The sequence below is a fragment of the Hipposideros armiger genome, unplaced genomic scaffold (assembly GCF_001890085.2).
Source record: "Hipposideros armiger isolate ML-2016 unplaced genomic scaffold, ASM189008v1 scaffold_984, whole genome shotgun sequence".
Taxonomy (NCBI): Eukaryota; Metazoa; Chordata; class Mammalia; order Chiroptera; family Hipposideridae; genus Hipposideros; species Hipposideros armiger.
In genome coordinates, this window is record NW_017732334.1 from 296,669 (window position 1) to 316,656 (window position 19,988).

General features: G+C 39.6%; 1 protein-coding gene across 1 annotated transcript in view; it reads left to right on the forward strand.

Moving 5' to 3' along the window:
* OCLN (occludin) overlaps positions 1–19,988 on the forward strand; it is a gene marked incomplete at its 5' end in the record, with an annotated part of 47,206 nt that overhangs the window by 10,276 nt on the left and 16,942 nt on the right. The window contains 2 exons of the mRNA XM_019631160.1: positions 10,545–10,881; positions 14,858–15,029. Coding sequence (XP_019486705.1) covers positions 10,545–10,881; positions 14,858–15,029 — 509 coding nt within the window. The remainder of the gene's footprint in view (positions 1–10,544; positions 10,882–14,857; positions 15,030–19,988) is intronic.

Genomic DNA, 19,988 nt, shown 5'->3' on the forward strand with positions numbered 1-19,988 from the left:
GTGATGTGCAGAGCATGATGCTCTGTGCTGTGAGAACTTACCAGGCTGGATGGTTCCTATGCTCCGTGATTTCCTGTGCTCAAGGATTAATGGTCCACTGTATAAAAATAGCAGTGGGAAGGACGAGAAATAACCATGCTCTTAGAGGTTACTTGAGATTGGTATCATTAGATTTCTTAGTGATGCAAGGAAACTCTGAGCTCAGTAGTAATGCCATTACCCTACTTATGTTGCTTAGATTGGTTTATCTTGGGACTTGCAGCACATTACTCATCTTGAAGATCAGGTGACCATAGACATCAACCATGTCCTCGAGGCCTTTTGAAAGTCCACCTCCATATAGACCTGATGAATTGTAAGTAAATGATTCTTCAGTTTTTTTACTTTTAAAAGTCTATTGCATATAAAACAATATGTACCTACAGTTGAAACTTTCATCTGTTGTTTGTTTACTTTTAAAAATAAAATAATGTGTATTCAGTGCAAAATGAGTTTCCCTCTTACCCATAACTTCCAGGATGACAGTTTTTCTCTGCAGAGGCAACTATTGTCGTCTGTTTCTATAGTCTTATATTTTTGTGTGTATTTATTCATCTTAGTTTTTTACAATTAATATGAAGCTTCCATATTAATGCCTTGTTTAGATGACCGTTGGCAACACAGTATCAATTTTTTGAATAACACTTTTATTGAGAGATAATCCACACACCATACAATTCACTCACTTAGAATGGACAGTTCAGTGGTTTTAATATATTCGCAGAGTTGTGGAAGAGTCACCACAGTTTTAGAACATTTTCATGACCCTCTTTCCATAGAAACCCCTACCCATTAGCAGTCACTCCTCATTCCCCCCCACTACTCAGCAACCACCAGTCTACTTTCTATTCTAGACTTGTGTATTCTGGACATTTCATATGAATGGAATCATACAATATGTGGTCTTTTGTAACTGACTTCTTTCGCTTAGCATGTGTTCTACGTTGTTAATTTTAAGAGTGATTCCTGCCATTACATAAAACAGGAAGCAAAGTTGAGGGTTCTTGGAATCCTTAGCCATTTGGGGATTTAACAGTGAATTATTAAATTTTAGATTTGTTAGTCAAACATTGATAGGGATTTCCTCCATTAAATAGTTTGTAGTTTTAACTCTTTGATAACTAGATGGGGTTGTGTTTGTATTACATAGCCTCCTGACTGATATCTGAATATGGTAGGGACACAGTTGTTTATGACAATGTGGTCCTTAAAATATATTAGAGAATATAATTACTGAGTAGTGCTCCATTAGCCTGATACTTATTTTGTGTTGCTTTTGTAAACAATGGTGAAATGTAATATATAAATAGAAAAGGGCACAGAACGTGTGTATGAGATGATGAATAAAGACAAAGCAAAATCATCACCTTGGTTAAGAAACAGGACACCTCAAAGTCCTCCTCCATGTCCTCCCCTTTCCCTCGAAACCACTGTTCTGACATATGGTCACCCCTTGCTTTTCTCTATTATTCTACCTCTTTATACATTCTAAACAATGCAGTTTAGTTTTACTTGTTTTTAAACTTTTTTTTTTTGCTTCAGAGCAAAAGAATATAGAAATATAATGTGAGCCATATATATAATTTTATGTTTTCTTATAAACATATTGAAAACAAAAGAAATTATATTTCACTTAATCCTATATATTCAAAATATCATTTGAACACATGATTAATGTAAACACTGATTCATGACATAGTTTACATTTATTAAGCCTTTATTTTTTATTTTTTAGTAATATAAAATATTAAATTTTTGTAATATAAAATTATATATTAAATTTTATTGAGGAAGAATGTGTTTTTTGGGGAACAGTGTGTTTTTTCCAGGACCCATCAGCTCTAAGTCAAGTCATTGTCCTTCAATCTTGGTTGTGGAGGGCGCAGCTCAACTCCAAGTCCAGTTGCTGTTTTCAATCTAGTTGTGGGGGGCACAGCCCACCATCCCATGCGGGAGTCAAACTGGCAACCTTGTTGTTAAAAGCTCGCACACTAACCAACTGAGCCATCCGGCCACCCCAAGCCTTTATTTTTTAGATCAGTTTTACGTTCACAGCAAAATTGAGAGGAGGGTAGAGAGAGATTTCCCATGTGCCCCCTGCCCCTACACATGCACAGCATCCCCCATTATCATCATCCCCACCAGAGTGGTAAATCTGTCATAGTCAATGAACCTACATTAACACATCATTATCAGCCAAAGTACATAGTTATTATTAGGTTCTCTTTTGGTGGTGGTATATTCTTTTTTCATATTGTGGTCACTCTGTATTTTACACTAAAAAGCACACCTCAGTTTGTACTAGCTACATTTTACTCAGTAAATCCACATGGCTAGTGGCTGCCATATTGAACAGCATAGCTCTGCGGCATTCCATCATAAGGATATATCACAGTTACCCATTAAATTGGGTTCCCAGACCCAATTCCAACGTGGGGGTTTCCCCACATACCAACAAACAATTCTCAGGACACCAGCAGGTGTTCAAGAACTCAGTTCAGTTCTGACACTGTCTACCCAGAGATAGCATCAGATTCCACAGGTTAATGGTTCAGTCCTACAAGACTGCCCCCACCCCGAAACACACACATACTTCAGACACCAGCTTCAAGCCCAGGCTCTCTGTGCTTCTGACCAACTGGCTACAGATTGGAGGCTCCAATGACCTCCTCCAACTCGGAACGCCAATCGTAAGTCCAGATGTTACCTGCACTTCTGACTGACTGGCTGTAAATCAGAGGTTCCCACAACTCCCTTTTTGGGTTTAATTAATTTGCTAAAATGGTTCACAGAACTCAGAGATAAGATGTTACTTACTAGATTACTGGTTTATTGTAAGGGATATAATTTAGGAACAGCCAGATGGAAGAGATGCATNTGATAAAAAGTATAGCATAGTAAATGCATAAACCAGTAACAGTCATTTATTATCATCAAGTATTATGTACTGTACATAATTGTAGGTGCTATATCTTTATACAACTGGCAGTGCAGTAGGTTTTTTTACCTCAGCATCACCTAAGCACGTGAATAGTGTGTTTTGCCTCAGTGTTACAAGGGTTACAAGTCACTAGGCAATAGAAAAATTTGTTTGATTACAATCTATGGGACCAGTGTCCCTCATTGACTATGCGATCCCTCCCTCATTGACTAAAACATTGTTATGCAGTGCATGACTCTGTGTGTGTGTGTGTGTGTGTGTGTGTGTGTGTACACGTATTTATTTAATCATTCAATCTGATTTGTAACTATAGAGGATTTTGAAAATACAGTGAATTATAAAGAAAATTCTATCCTGAGTTACCATTTTGGTGTATTTTCTTTAACCCTCCCTTTCCCCCCCTTCTTATTTTAAATTTGATATAGGATTATGTTCCCTGTTCCCTATCAGTGTAAAATCCTTCGTTTTTGGATTGGATATTATATTGTAGGCTTTTTTGAATCACATCAGTAAGTATTCCTCAAAAACATTTTTAATACTGTTAAAATTTTATTGAAGTATAATGTATATATCTGTACACAGAGTAAGGTGCATTAAGTGCACTAATTTGATTGTATGGCTTGGTGAACTGTTACACATATATGGCCATGTAACCATTACCCGTATCAGAAGATACAACATGCCAGGGTCCAAGGTTTCGTCATGCCTCTTCTCAGCCAGTATTCCTTAGAGGGTAGTAACTCCTCTTATTTCTAGCACATCAGTTAGCCATGCCTGTTCTTAAGCTTCATATAAATGGGATTATGTACAGTGTGCTTTTGTGTCCACTCAACATAAATAGTGTTTATGAGATTCATTTATATTGTTGCATCTGTCATTATGATACTATTTTTATTTTTGTACTTTTTTTGCAAGATTAAAGGTTTTCTAATTATCCCTCTTTTAAAAGCCCATGGTCAGAATTGTAATTTTTTTTTTTAAGGTCGTTAGGGAAATCCCTGTGTGTGCCATCCTTGTGTTCCCATTTGCCCATTTTTGTGTATCGTTCCCAACCCTTTCCCACTCTCATAGGTACTCTTAGTTTCTTAGGATTACTTTCATTGTTTTATTTTGTGAAAATAAAACACATAAAACCAAATAAAAATATACTTCCTGTGCTTTTACATAAAGGTGAGCATAGGGATAGGGATCATACCATTCTGCCGGTACCTGGCCCTTTTACTTTACAGTGTGTCTTGGTCATTGTTCCTTACCACTTCAGAGCCTTTTGGTCGCATGGATGTACCATAGTTGATGTAACCAATCTCACAATGATGGATACATTTGCAGTTTATTACAAATAATGATATGATTTAAAAAAACAACAACTTTGTATACCTTGTGTATATGTCTGTCCATGTATACACTTCTATGAGCTAGATTTCCCAGAGTAGTATTACTGAGTAAAAGGGTATATATACATCTGTAACTTTGCTAGATACTGAGAAATTGCCCTTCATAGGAGTGGAATAACATTACATTGTAGAGACGATCCTTACACTAACCCCCTGTGCCCAGGGACAGGGCCTTCTTCACATAATATGGCATATGGCAGTTACATACAGGGAAATGGTTTCTAGAGAAACAGTGCTCTGTAGACAATATGTACTACAGTAGTCCCCCCTTTATCTGTGGGGGATACATTCCAAGACCCCCAGTAGATGCCTGAAATCACAGAGAATACCGAACCCTATACATACCGTGTTTTTTCCTATGCATATTTACCTATGATAAACTTTATAAATTAGGCACAGTAAGAGATTAGCAACAACTAATAATCAAATAGAATTATAGCACTATACTGTAATGAAAGTCATGTGAATGTGGTGTCTCTCAAAATATCTTATTGTACTGACTCACGTTGTTCTTATGATGATGTGAGATGAAATGAGGTAGATCTGCTGGACAAGGGGATGATTGATGTCCTGGGTGGGGTGGAGCAGGACGATGGGAGATTTCATCACACTAGTGAGAACGACGTGCAATTTAAAACTTACGAATTGTTTATTTCTGGAATTTTCCATTTAATATTTTCCGACTGTAGTTGACTACAGGTAACTGAAATCGTGGAAAGTGGAACTGTGGATAGGGAGGGGACTACTGTGCACGAATACTCACTACATTAATTAATTGTAATTGCCCCTTATTTTTTATGTCTGTGGTCATCTGACCAGGTTTAAATTCAAAATGCAATTTGAATAGCTTAGGCTGAATTTCTGAGCATCTCTGAAAGTGCCTGCTTCACCCCAGTGTCCTTTAGTGCTCTGCTGGCTCCTGTAACCCCACTCCCCTTTGTATCCTGCTGGCTCCTCCCAGGAGGGTGTCATGCTGCTGAGATCCCTTTCTGCCCCTCCTTGAGCTGGCCCTCATCCAAGGGCAGGGAGTGTGGCCTAAAAACCTGTGTCCTGCCAGCATCCTGAGAATGCCAGTGGTGGGACCATTCAGCCAAGGGTGCTAGAGCTGAGTTGGGAAGGACTTGAGTCCATGAAGATGAGCATTTCTTGTTAATCTTTATGTCCAAATCTCTTTTCTCTAACCTGCATTCTCAGAAACTCATAAATATATATATCAAGACATACATATTTATTTTCTCTAGAATAAATACTTATAACTGGGGTCTGGCTTTGGGGAATCACGCACTTTCGATAAACACCGAAGAGCTGATTATAAAACGTGTGTAATTGAGGTTAGTTTTTATCGATACCTGTAGTATTCTGGTGAAATATTAACTGAAAGTTAAGAACTTTGGTTTCAGGAGCTCTCATGAATAAATTTGGATTTGGCTTTGGTAAAGTAAAAGACAGCAGAACCTGCGAGCCATATGAGACCTCAGGGTGAGGTCCTTCAATCTGCCTCAGTGAACTCACACGAGGAAGCTGTTTGGTTGAGGAAGCAGGTGGCAGTTTGTCATTGGTGGCACAATGATTCAGGACTAGTAGTTCAGACCCTGCTTTCTCAGTGATCTTTTCAGTGTAGACATCAGGCTGACTTGGGTTTGAGCTTCACATCTTAATTTTAATAACACAGCTAGAAAAAAAATCGCAACAAAAGAAAGAAATGTAGGAACCTGCATTTGGTAAGTAAGCAGTATAGTCTAGCCACCTTATTATTATCCTAACTACAGTCCTTGCAGTGTGGGTACATTTCTTACAGAAGGAGAAACTGAGGTTTGCAGATGACTTCAGTAGTTTGTCTCCGACCTGACACACTAATCAGCAGGACAAGTATTATATTTGCTGTTATAACCTGTGTGTGTGTGTGTGTGTGTGTGTGTGTTTCCCTCTGAGCTTCAATTATCTTTGCCAGTAGAATTTTCCATCAGCAGTTGGGAATTCACATATGCGGAGGGTTGACTTAAGTTATACATGGATTTTTGACTGGGGGGAGGGGTTTGGCGCCCCTAACCCGCCTGGCTCAAGGGTCAACTGTAATTAGTTAATAAAACTAACAGATTAAAATGAGGTAATATATGTGTATGTAAAATGCCTATTTCTACTACCAATTAGCATACCAGTTCTCAATGAGTATTTTCTGCATGTCTTCTAATTTGCACCTTTTCTTGTTATTACCACATGGTTATGTCAGAAGACTTAAGTTTGGAGAGAGTATGCCATAAACTTATTTCTCCATTGTTATCAAGTAGTAAATGAAATTTATTAAACAAGATCCTATTTTTAGGTAGGAAATACTTAAATCTAAAAGCTAAGTTTATTATCTAGGTAGTTTTATTTCTAGAAGTTTCTAAAACTTTTACATCATGATGCAACATTTATGTAGCATTGTTCCCAACATTTATCTGCCAAGGTAGGGGCTAGTGAGGATGAGCTGGCTGGGTGTAGAGAAGTCAGCCTTGGGTAGCTTTTGGTGTCCATGGACTCTGATGACTATCATCACTTTGTCTGTTTATTTAATAGGTTCCTCATGTATAAATGGGAAAAATAAAAGTTCCATCCACAGATATGCTGATGCTGTAATGATTAAAGGGCTTAGGTTAGTCAGAGCCTGCACATAATTTATTAACACCCAATAAATTTTAGCGATGGTAATAATTGTTAGTGTTTGCAATGATGAACTTGAATAAGGGAGCTTGGCTACGAGTACCCAAAATGACAGTACATTTAATGTTGGTTGCAGTTTAACTTAATTTTCCTGTTACTTGTAAGCTTACAAGCTTGCTACACGTTCTGATAAGAACAAATGTTTTCTGAAAGGTGTAGGCCCTGCATGTTATCTTTTTGCACCCAGGATGGGGGAGACAGATATGCATGGGGACAGGGCAGTGCTGGTAATCAACAGTAGATACCTGACAAAATTTGAATAGCTTTTTAAAAATTTCAACCAGTACAAGCATTCTTCAATGTAAAAGCAGTCCTGCAGACCTCTGACTTGGTATACCAGGCTCTCACCCTGGGAAAGAATTTGCTGTTACCTGTGGCCTGAGTTGGGACAAAATGGAACAAAAGTGAAAGTGCCCTGTCTGTCTCCTGACTTAGAAAAGAGCAGCAAGGAGCACAGCAGGCCCTGTCTGTCTGTGAATGACAAGGGGTGGGCAGACAGGCCTGGGCATCCTGGAGAGCCAGTTTAGAGAGCTGTAATGGGATATGCCGCAGGAGGTAGAGAATGTGCTGAGCTGGTGAGTGTCTCTGTGGCTCTCTGAAAGCAGCAGTTCCTAGATTTCCAGCACTAAATAAAATGAACACTAACTTAACAGTAGGTGATAGGTATAATGGTACAAATGGGGTAGTTGTCTGCCTGGGTCAGTGGTTCTCAAACCTTAACAAGCATCAGAATCACCTGGAGGACTGGTTAAAACAGCTTTCTAGGCCACTCCTCCAGCGTTTCTCCTTCAGTAGCCCTGGAACAGGGCCTGAGAATTTGCATTTCTAATGAGTTCCCAGGGAACTTCAATGCTGGTGGTCTGGGCACCACACTTTGAGAACCACTGTTGTGTAGAGCCGAGCTACAACTGGATCACTGCGAGCCCAGTGAGCATCTGAGTTAAGGTGTGCATAAGGCCTTTTCCATGTCATGGCATACTTAGAAAATGGTAACGTTGTACCGGGTGGGGGAGTAAATGGAAGGGGATTTGGAACCCCAGATGGTGACTGACCGCGGGCTCTGAAGACTAAAGTGTTCCATGCCTGTGGCACACCTGTTGGAGAGCACTGGCCTAAGATACATGAGTATTAAAATACAGTCTACTCCAGGATTTCCTTTTCTAGAGCAGGGAGGCCTTGAATGTGATCACTCACTGAGTATAAAGTTCTCCACCTCACGCCCCCCAAAGCTCTAATAACTCGTTGATTCTTAGGGAGCTTCAGAATTCCTCTTTGTTGGTACATGTTGGTATTTCCCTNAAAATAAATAATAAAATAAAATAAAATAGCACATATATAATGGACGTCATTCTGATCAGTGAACACCGATGTTGATCCTATGTTGTTTCTCTTCCCTCACTGATACTGGGTGTCATCAAGAAAGGATGTTTGTGACTGTGTTTTTGATTCAGTAATTACCTTGAACACCCGCCATGTACACATTTCTTGGCCAGGTACCCTGGGAATACCAAGTCCATGTTCTCATGGATGTTGCAAACTAACAAGGGCGGAAGAGAGTGTACAATAACTCTCCAGAGAGTTGGGGCAAGATGAGAGCGGCAACAGCGTGGGAGGGTGTGTGTGTGAGAAGAAAACGAATGAAAAAGAAGGAATCCAAAAGCGACAAGAGGACGAAATTCCAGACCCGGGAGACTGAGTCGGATACTGAGGAAAATAGACGGCTGGTTACCTCTTCTGGGTTGTGCGGATTTTGATCTAATAGGACTTTTATCTAAAAGTAGGTTTGAAGATTATCGAGAGTACACATAGTCCCTAGCCTTTACATTTGTGTATACTTCTCTTGCTAAGCATTTTGTTTTTAGCTTTTATGCTGTAACAGGAATGTTACTGTTTAGTGTTTCAAAGGGCATTGGAAGAGGGGAGGTGGAAAACTTCCATGGTAAAGATTTATAAAATCAATATCTAATGTAAAATTATGGGACGAAGCCTGCTTTAATGTTTTCTTTTTTTCTAATTTCCTTCACCCTTTAGCTTCCTCCCCCTCTGGTCTCTCTCTACCCCCTCCAATGAACCCACTGCATTCTAAAGGTTTTGTTTGTCACCTCAAAGCAATAAGCATACATCGTACCAGGCAATTTTGGCAGAGTGTCTAGGAACTTGTTTAATTATTGACTCACGGAGAAAGTCACATTTTCCCTCCTTTAGAAGTAGCATTAACATAGTGCACAAAGCCACGTTAACCTGAATAAATACGGAAAGGAGAAATAATTACCACCACCACCAGCTACACATACACTCTCACGCAAGGCTTTAGGAATCTACAAGAAATTAAGTGTGATTAGAAATCTAAGACTTCGACAGCAGTTAGAATTAAGCAGTTCTGATCACACAGGAAAGAAAGGAAACCGCATAGATAAGCTCAAGATTACAGTTTTGGAAAGTTGAAAAGAATAAGAAAAAAGGGCTTCAGGTGTCTTTAGTAGTTGATTTGAATAGCAGAACTGATGTTGGAAAGTCTCAGGTATTTTGTCTTCCTTTCCTTTATCTTTTTGCCCTTCTCCAGCTCTGCTACAGGGCAAAGTTAAGCTTTGCATTTCTGTTAACTCAGAAGTAGGGTACAGTTGCCACAGCTCTAGGTATTTTATTCCGTGGTAGGCTTTGTTTTTAAATTTGTGGCAGAAATATTAATAAGCAAGTAAAAATCTGATGCAGTATTTAATAATTGCATTAGATAAATAAGTGTAATGGTAACCCTTCCATTCCATTCATTCTGCGTGGCTGCAGGATTAATGGAGCAATTGAAAAATAAATCTTTTTTCTTTTTTTTGTAACATCTTTTTTTAAAAATTTATTGGAGAACAGTGTGTTTTTTCCAGGACCCATCAGCTCCAAGTCAAGTCGTTGTTTTCAATCCAGTTGTGTAGAGCGCAGCTCACTGGCCCATGTGGGAATCGAACCGGCAACCTTGGTATTACCAGCACCACGTTCTAACCGAGCTAACCGGCCACCCGAAAAAGAAATCTTAATGAGCCCTTTCATCTATTACAATATAAAGCTTCTTAATGTCTTTGGATTTTAAATTTTTAGCCTTTTTAGTTTCTCATGATATCTTGAAAAGAGAATTGCTATATTGGAGTCTAAAATTACTATTACGAAGCGCTTGTCTCTGAGAGTCTGCTATGTCCATGGAACAGGAAGAACCTGTAGAAAAGAGTCATGACCATTATTTTCCCGACAGCCTTTGATGGCGTGTGTTCCCAGCACAGGTCAGGTAAACACACCTTCCACATCAGCCTGAATTTCCTAACGTGAAATCTTAGATCCATTTTACTTAGCAGGTTTGCAAATGGGCTCCCCTTCTCTAGGAACCTTACAGCCACTTGTGCATGTCAGAGGATCTGAGCTGGTGCCACACTGAACACAGGAACTAGGGGTCTGCTCAGGGCTGAGTGAATGGACCACTTGAGTGCACACACCTACATGTGAATGCCTCCCGGCTCCCTGCTGCTGCTCTCTGTGGTTACAGTGCCCTGGCAAAGGCTTGGAGTGTACCCCGTGGTCACTGAAAAACAGTTCCTCTTTTATTAGGGTGCCTGAAGTGGTTCAGGAGCTTCCAGTGACTTCACCTTTGGATGACTTCAGGCAGCCTCATTACAGCAGCAGTGGTAACTTTGAGACACCTTCAAAAAGGGCTCCTGCAAAGAGAAGAGCAGAAAAGTCAAAGAGACCAGAGCAAGACCACTATGAAACAGACTACACGACGGGCGGCGAGTCCTGCGATGAGCTGGAGGAGGACTGGATCAGGTACCAAGTCTCCCCTATTGCTGGAACCACTTGCATGTCTGATACTAGTGTGGGCCAACCAGGTTTTGGAGGTGTTACCTCCTAAACTGGGGTGGATGGTATAATTCCATTATTTGCCAACCAGGACTGGAGATGGATTTTTGTTATGTTTTTTTCTTAGTACTCTTATAACAAAGATAGGTGTGGAAGGGATATATTTGGCTGTAATCATGTCTTAAAAATATTTTCCTTTTTTTAAAAAGATTTTTATTGGGGAATTGGGGGAAGGGGAACAGACAAGTTGCTATCCTTTTGTTCTTCAGTCTAGTTGTGGAGGACGTTGCTTCACTGGCCNTAGTATTGTTTAATGACTCTTTGTAGTTCTGTTGTGTCTGCCGAACTTCTTTCATTTATTATTTAGTTGGGCTCTCTTTTTTTGATGAGTTTGGCTAAAGGTTTGTCAATTTTGTTTATCGTTTCAAAGAACCAGGTCTTAGTTTCATTGATCTTTTTTTTTTTTTTAATTTCTATTCTATTTATTTCAGCTCTGATCTTAATTATTTCCTTCCTTCTGCTTACTTTGTGTTTTTGTTTGTTTCTTGTGGTAGGCTATGAACTTCCTTCTTAGAACTGCTTTTCTGCATCCGATAAATTTTGAAAAGTAGTGTTTTCATTTTCATTTGTTTCAAGATAGTTTTTGATTTCTGGTGTGTTTTTCTCTTTGACCCATTGGTTGCTTAGTAACCAGTTGTTTAGTCTCCACATATTTGTGGTTTTTCTTTTCTTCCTGTAGTTGATTTCTGGTTCCATGGCCATTATGGTCAGAAAAGATACCTGATATGATTTCAGTCTTCCTCCTTTTTTTTTTTAAAGGTTTTTATTGGGGAATTGGGGAAGGGAAAAAGTGTTGGGGAATTGGGAAAGGGGAACAACCAAGTTGTTGTCCTTCAATCTTAATTGTGGAGAGCATGCTAGCTCAGCTACAAGTCCAGTCACCATCCGGCTGCCCGATGGCAGCTCAGCTCAAGGTCCTGTGTTCAATCTTAGTTGTGTGTGGGCATAGCCCACCATTCCATGTGGGAGTCCCAGTAGGCAACCTTGTTGTTAGGAGCATGTGCTCTCACAAGCTGAGCCATCCTGCCATCTGTTGGCAGCTCAGCGGCAGCTCAGCTCGGGTGCAGCTCACTGGCCCATGTGGGAATCAAACCGGCAACACTGTTGCTCAGAGCTTGCCTTAACCAGCTGAGCCACTCGGCCAACCCCCATCCTTGTTTTTTAATTCTCTCTTTACTGTTCTGATTGGTTCATTTTCACTAGTCTGTCTTTCAGGTTGCTGATCTGTTTTTCTATATTAGCTAATCTGTTGATTCCTTCTACTGTGTTTATTTCAGTTATTGTATTCTTCAGCTTTGCTTGGCTCTTTATTATACATTATACCTTTTTGTTGAAGTTCTCCCTAAGTTTTTCTATTTCACTCTCAAGTTTGGTGAGTATCCTTAACACCATTTTTTGAATTCTTTATGAGATTATTACTTGTCCCCATTGCCTTAGGTTTTTTTCTGGGGATTTTTTTATTCCTTCATTTGAGAGATAGTCTGTCTTTTCATTTTATTTTACTTTCTATATTTGTTTATATGAATTAGGCAAAATAGCTATCTCTTCCAATCTTGACAAAGCGACCTTGTGTAGAAGTGACGTGTGTAAGCTGTGTGTATGGGGTTGTTTTGACAGGCCTGTTGGAGCCAGACAGGTGCTTATGGCCTGCAGGGCAGGAGCAGCTCCAGATAGGGAGGCCAGGTTTGTGTTATGACACTCTGTTGATCCTGCTTTGTTCTGAGCTGAAATGTGCTCCGGGCGGTGTGTCTGGGAATCTGCGTGCAAACCTGCACATATGACAAAGCACACAATAGAGCCCCTACTTCCCTGTCGAGGTGGAAGGGGCCATACACAAGGGCACTCACCAGCACCTCTGATCTTGGAGGGTGCGTGCAACCCTGAAGTGTCCCCACAGCTCCTGGAGAGCAGCAGTTTCCCAGCCTTCTCTATTTGGTCTCTTTTCTCGTTTGTTGTTCAGAAACTGTTCATTCATTCCTCTGTTGTCTCTCAGGAGTAGTTTCTCTCTCTATGTATATTTCAATGTACAATTGAGAGGGGGTAAATCCAGCATTTTCCTGTGCTGCTGCCATTGGGGACCTTCTTAGAAAACGTGCAGCTTTCTAATTTCCTGTCTGAATCTTTAGCACAGTGGTTTCTTTGCCTTCCTAGGGATTTTTAGTCTTGTTTTTGCCTTGTCCTTTCTGTCTATCTTGTACTTTGTAAAATAAGCAGGCTGTGTTTGCATACTTTGTGTTAACCTTGTCCTTTGTAGTCACTCACTTAAGTTTGTATCAAATTGTTGTATTTTAAATGTTTCAAAGTTCTTTTAATTAAATTTGCAGATTTTTTTTCTGTTATGTCCTCAAACCCCAGATCTAATTGGTACTTTTTCTGAATTAAAATACAATCATGCATTGCTGAACAACAAGGATACGTTCTTAGAAATACGTNAACAACAACAACATTGCCTCTGGAGGTGTTAGGAGGGTGGGCGGGGCCTATGTACCTTGAAATTCCCTATTCATACATCATATTCCTCTTTCCCTCCTAGAGTTTTTGGCCTAGTTTTAGCCATCTCTCTGTAAAATACATATTTGCCTAACTTATATCATGGAAGGTTTAAATGAAAACTGAAAAATCCTGAATTCTTGTTTCCCTTTTGAGCAAATCCTTTCATTTCTCCCCTCTGTAAAGTGAAGATATTAGACTGACTTATATCTAAAATTTGAAATTTCATATTGCTGTGAAGTTCTTTTAGTTCTGTGAAACAATTCAGAGTAATTCCTTAATGGATTATGGGTGAATAGCATTACCTTCATATGTAAAGAATAGCTGGTATATTGAGAGATACAAGTGATACAGAGTTTCAGGGCTTTTTTCATGGTTTAATGCATTGCCAGCTTGTACACTAAGCATGCATTTTTATACGTGTACATTTTAATGTCTACTTTTATAATCAAAAGACTTAAAATGAGATATTTCCTTTCCATTTTGGAAAAATAAGGCCAAGACCAAAAAAAACCAAACAAACAAACAAACAAAAATCATACCCCAAAACAGTCTGAAGACTATAGGTGGTAGCAGAAAATAGCCAGCTATCAGTTGGCTGCTCTGCCATTTCAGTGATGACCACACACAAGTACTTTGTGTTCTAGAATACCAGTTTTAAGACATTACACATAAGTATTCCATTATCATGTTGTATATTCAGAATGAGTTTCTATGACTTCAACCTTAAATTTCATAAAAGATTTTTAATGTTATTTCTAAAAATTATGAAGGCATAGTTTATTTGATGTATAAAGTATAATCCTTTTTTTTTTAAGATTTTATTTGGGAATTGGGGAAGGGGAACAGTGTTGGGGAGTTGGGGAAGGGGGACAGCCAAGTTCTTCTCCTTCGATTTTAGTTGTGGTGGGCACAGCCAGCTCAGCTCCAAGTCCAGTCACCATCTGGCTGCCAGTCGGCAGCTTGCGGCCGCTGAGCTCAAGGTGCCGTGTTCAATCTTAGTTGCTGGTGGGCATAGCCCACCATTCCATGCGGGAGTCAAACCAGCAAACTTGTTGTTAAGAGCACGTGCTCTCACCAGCTGAGCCATCCTGCCACCTGTTGGCAGCTCAGTGGCAGATCAGCTCGAGCGCAGCTCACTGGCCCATGTGGGAATCGAACTGGCGACTTTGTCGTCCAGAGCTCGCGCTCTTAACCAACTGAGCCACTCGGCCAGCCCAAGTATACTCCTTCTTAAAAGAAGTTACTTGTACCCCACCTTCCTCTCCCCATAAGCTACAAAAACAAAAGAATGTCATTCGCTACATCCCACCAGCTTTGTTATCTTTAAGGAAGAAACACTGAATTTTATGTTTCCTATGGACGCTTACATAGTGATTTTCTCAATTTTTAGGGAATATCCACCTATCACTTCAGATCAACAAAGACAACTTTATAAGAGAAACTTTGACACTGGCCTACAGGAATACAAGCTCTTACAAGCAGAACTTGATGAGATCAATAAAGAACTCTCTCGTCTGGATAAAGAATTGGATGACTATAGAGAAGAAAGTGAAGAGTACATGGTAAATTAAAACCTGATAATTATATATTACATATAATTTTATTCTGATCTATGGAGATACAGTATCCTTTATACAATGTTGATGCAAATTTTGCTAGTAATTATCAAAATAATTTCATTGAAGAATAATTGAAATTCAGTCTTGGATAAAAGCCTTTCCAAATTGAAGAGGGTACTAATGTAGTTAAGAATTATAAGGCAAACTATATACGTATATCCCTTCCTATTGAAAAGAAAGTAGCTATAGTAGTTTTTCTATTTATATACACAGTTTATTCTTTCTGTAAACAATTCAAAGAATCCAGAATTGCATACAGAAAAATAAATTGCTTTAAATTCTGCCACCTGGTTGTCACCAAAATATTAGTTGCTAAATACCGTTTCTGTGCAGAAGCGCACCTAGACACACACAGTCTTCGATAAGGAATCATCTCATATGTTTTACTATGTCTTTCCTTTTTTCGCTCTAAAATAGTTATGGTCTGTTTTGTGTTTTTTTTTAAATTCTTGATCCTCTGGATGAGGTAGTGATTGTCCGTGCAAAGTTANTTCATTTGTTTTGTTTTTTTAGAGTCCACATATAAGTGAAATTATATGGTATTTGTCTTTCTCTGGCTTATTTCACTTAGCATAATACCCTCTAGGTCCATCCATGTTGTCGCAATGGCAAGATTTCTTTTTATTTTTATGAGTAATATTCCATTGTGTGTGAGAGAGAGAGAGAGAGAGAGAGAGAGAGAGAGAGAGAGAGAGAGTGTGTGTGTGTGTGTGTGTGTGTATACACATATGTACCACATCTTTATCCATTCATCTATCTATGGACACCTAGGTTGCTTTCATATTTTGGCTGTTGTACGTGAATATAGGGGTACATTCATCTTTTCGAATTAGTGCCTTTATTTTCTCTGGATAAATACTCAGAAGTGGTATTGCTAGGTCATATGGCAGCTCTGTTTATACTTTTTAGAAGAATTTCCATACTGTTTTCCATTATGGCTACACCAGTTTACAGTTCCACCAGCAGTGTATAAGGTTTTTCTTTTCTCCACTTCCTTGACAACACTTGCTATTTGTTGATTTTTATAAGTCTTAGCCACTCTCACCGATGTGAGGTGACATCTCATTGAGATTTTGATTTGCATTGCCTTGATGATTTGTGATGTTGAGCATCTTTTCATATACATGTCTGTTTTTTTTTTAAAGATTTTATTGGGGTTATATACATGTCTTTTGGCCATCTGTATATCCTCCTGGGAGAAATGTCTGTTCAGGTCCTCTGCCCATTTTTTAATGGGATTCTTTGTTTTTTTGGTGTTGAGTTGTATGAGTTTCTTACATATTTTTGATATTAATGCCTTACTGGATGTATCGTTTGTGAATATCTTCGCCCATTTAGTAGGTTGTCTTGTTGTTTCATTGATGGTCTCTTAGCTGTGTAAAACCTTTCTTGTTTGATGTAGTCCCATTTGTTATTTTTTCTTTTGTTGTCCATGGATGAAGAGACATCAAAAAAGATGTTACTAAAATCGGTGCCAAAGAGTTTACTGCCTATGTTTTCTTCTAGGAGTTTTATGGCTTCAGGTATTACATTTTAGTCTTTAATTCATTTTGAGTTTATTTTTGTATATGGTGTAAGAAAAGGGTCCAATTTCACTGTTTACATGTACCGGTCCAGTTTTCCCACCACCATTTATTGAAAAGACTGTCATTACCCCTTTGTATATCTTTATCTCCTTTGTTATAGATTAATTGACCATACAAGTAAGGATTTATTTCTGGGCTCTCTATCCCACTGACCTATATCTCTGTTTTTATACCAATACCATAATGTTTTGATTATTGTAGCTTTGTAGTATAGTTTTAAACTGGGGAACATGATACCTCCCACTTTGTTCTTTCTCAGGGTTTCCTTGGCTATTAGGAGTCCTTTGTGGTTTCATGTAAATTTTAGGATTAGTTCTAGTTCTGAGACGAATGCCATTAGTACTATAATAGGGATTGCATTGAACCTGTATATTGCTTTAGGTAGTAAAGTGATTTTAACAATATTCATCATTTCAATCCAGGAACAAGGTATAGCCTTCCATTTATTTGTATCTTCTTCAGTTTCTTTCTTTAGTGTCGTATAGTTTTCAGAGTACAGGTCCTTTACCTCTTTGGTTAAANTTCTTAGAGCTGTTCTCAAGGCAGTTGAAGAAAATTGTTCACCATTTACTGTTTAGAATTAAGCCCAGTTTTTCTCAGGTTCTAAATCTTTAAACAAGTTTTATTTATTATAGATATTAAAATGGGGGTTTTGTTTGTATGTTTTTAAAAGAACTTTAACTAATCATGGAGGTCTGTGGGCTGGCTGGGGATCCTGTCAGTAGTAACAGTGAAGCTCAGAAATCCCTTTTCTCGTCATAGGAAGCCCGGGTTGAGCACTCCTTGTATGAATTCCTAATACCTGGTCGCTCCACTGGGGTCCCCCCTTCCTTTCCACTGTCCTTTCCAAAGCAGCAGGTTTATCCTTAGTTTGTGTTGGTACCGTGAGAAAAAGTAATATTTTAGCTTTTTTCGGGAAAAGTAAGGCATAAAAATGAAAAAAACACCCGAATGGCTCAGTTGGTTAGGAGCTCGCTCAAGAGTTTGAGCTCTGAGCAACAGCGGTTTAATGCCCGGCCTGAGCTGAGTTGCTGCTGAGCTGCCAACCGGTGGCAGGATGGCTCAGCTAAAAAAAAATGAAAGAAAAACAAACAAACAAACAAACAAAAAACCCGTACTCTTTGTTTTACAAATACGTTTTGCCTCTGCCTCTAGACTCTTAAGCTCTTCTTAAGGACATAGGCTGCTTCTTGTTTGTCTTTGAGTCTGTCTGCTGGGATGTTTTTACACTTGATCTTAGCCAAAAGGCCGAGAAGCGATGGGATGTTTTTTACAAATATGAAACCATCATAAATGTGCACATCATCGTTTTGCAGGGGTCATGCTAATAATTAATCCTCCTTGTATTGTTCAAATTTTAGTATATGTTCTGCCAAAGCAAGCACTGCCTTGGGAGTTTTTGTGAGTATGTATAAAAAAAAGCTTCAGTAACCAAAGACCTGTGCTGGAGGGTAAAGTCAATGAACAGGCTGGTCCAGTCCTGCTGACTTTAAGAGATAAAGGTCAGCTCAGAGCAGCTCATTTGATAAGATGTTCAGACACACACAGTGTAGAACTAGAACCGTAATAAATGTGGTAACCTTTAGACAGCAAACTCTGGGTTCCTGCTTTGTGCCAGGTGCTGCGCTGGGCTTGGAGACCCAAAGAGGGAGGTAGGCGACTGCCAGGGAGAGGCGGTGGGTTGTATGTATTAGAGAGGCTTTCTTTCGAGTATTCAAAACCCCACATTCCCATTTACTAGGTGTATGTCCTTGGGAAAGTTGTCTAGCTTTCTGAGCCATAGCTGCTTCATTTCTGAAAAGGGATTCATAGTATTTACCTGGAAGGTTGTGCCTACTAAATGATCTGTTAGTTCAGTATTTGGCACATTGGAAGCAGGCAGACAATGGTGGCTTTAAGAACAGTCCACCACCTACTAAAGTTGGAGATATGGGAGCAGGCCATTATACTGTATGTCAACAATTGTCCCTCAGTGTGTAAATGCTCTGGTGGGAGGTTTGTATGCACAGGTGCTTGGGGAGGTAGGAGGACACTCACCCAGCAGGGACATTTGTGGAAGGCCTCCAGGAGGTAGTGGCATTACTCCTACTTGGCAGTGAGCCAAGACTTGAAGCCCAATTAAGGATTAGTTGGGAAAGAAAGGGGGAAGGACATTCCATTCCAGGCAGTAAGAAGTCTCTACAAGGACACCCAGGCAGCTGTTTTGTAAGGTTTCAGTTTCCGGTTTGCCAGAGGCAAAGGAAATCTAAGAGCTTTGCCACCTCTGCTAAAGTCGTGAGAGGGAAAGAACCTGGAAAAGTATTAAGTGCGTTTTTCAGAAAAGGAAGTCTTTTTAAACTCTGACGAAGTCTCGAGCATAAGAATGGGCCTTTAGCTTGGCAGAGCATTTGCCTGTGCAGCTTGGTGATAGTGTCAAATCCTAAGGAATTCAGTGGGAGCCTAGAATGGCTCCCACCCCAGTCCCCCCTGTGGTGGGATCTAAGCACACTCCCTGGAAACCCACCCACTGGTTTCCCAGTTGCTGCCAAACTCTATAGTTTCGGGAGGAAATGATTCCCATTCCTTTCTGACTCATGGGAATATTAAACAATCAAGAAATGCCTCTGTGTACCTAGAGGGGTGGGTAAATAAATATCTTTGGTATGTGATACTGCGGAGATTAGAAAGGAGCAGGTCTTGTTATAATGCTATGCTTAACTGAAAACAAGATGTAAAGTGTGTGCGTTGCAGGGAAATACACTGTTGATGCTGAACCTAATTGCAAGGATTCATAATAGCAAAATAATCCAGTAAAAAGTCTGTAGTCACATTCAAATACTTATAAAAATCCTTTGTTTAGATCCAATGGCTTCAATTCCAGAATCTCAGCATCTTCTGAGATTTTACTATGTTCGCAAAGGCACTGTGCTAAATGAGATACTGTTGCGGGATACTTGGACAGAAACGGGACACCAAGGCTCAGGGAAGCAACATTTATTGATGCCGGCACCAGCTCAGCAGATTCATATCCAGAGGCTGAGCCCCGATCTGGACAGGACTCGGGCTATATACCCTAAGGTTTCCGGGTTAGTAGTTAAGACTCCTTATTAGGGTATGTGACGCTGTGTTAGTTTCTGACTGGCTCCAGGATGATGTAGGAATTAGGAAATGTTAAACACGGAAGTCTTGATGGTCACGTGGTGTGGGAGAGCCTTTGTCTAGGGCTCCCTGCCACATTCCCCCCTTTGATGCTCGAACCCATGTGTGGGTTAGAGAGCATCATCTCCTTCGATGCGCTGTAGGTCTAGGGATTGGTACTTCCATAACATGAGGACCT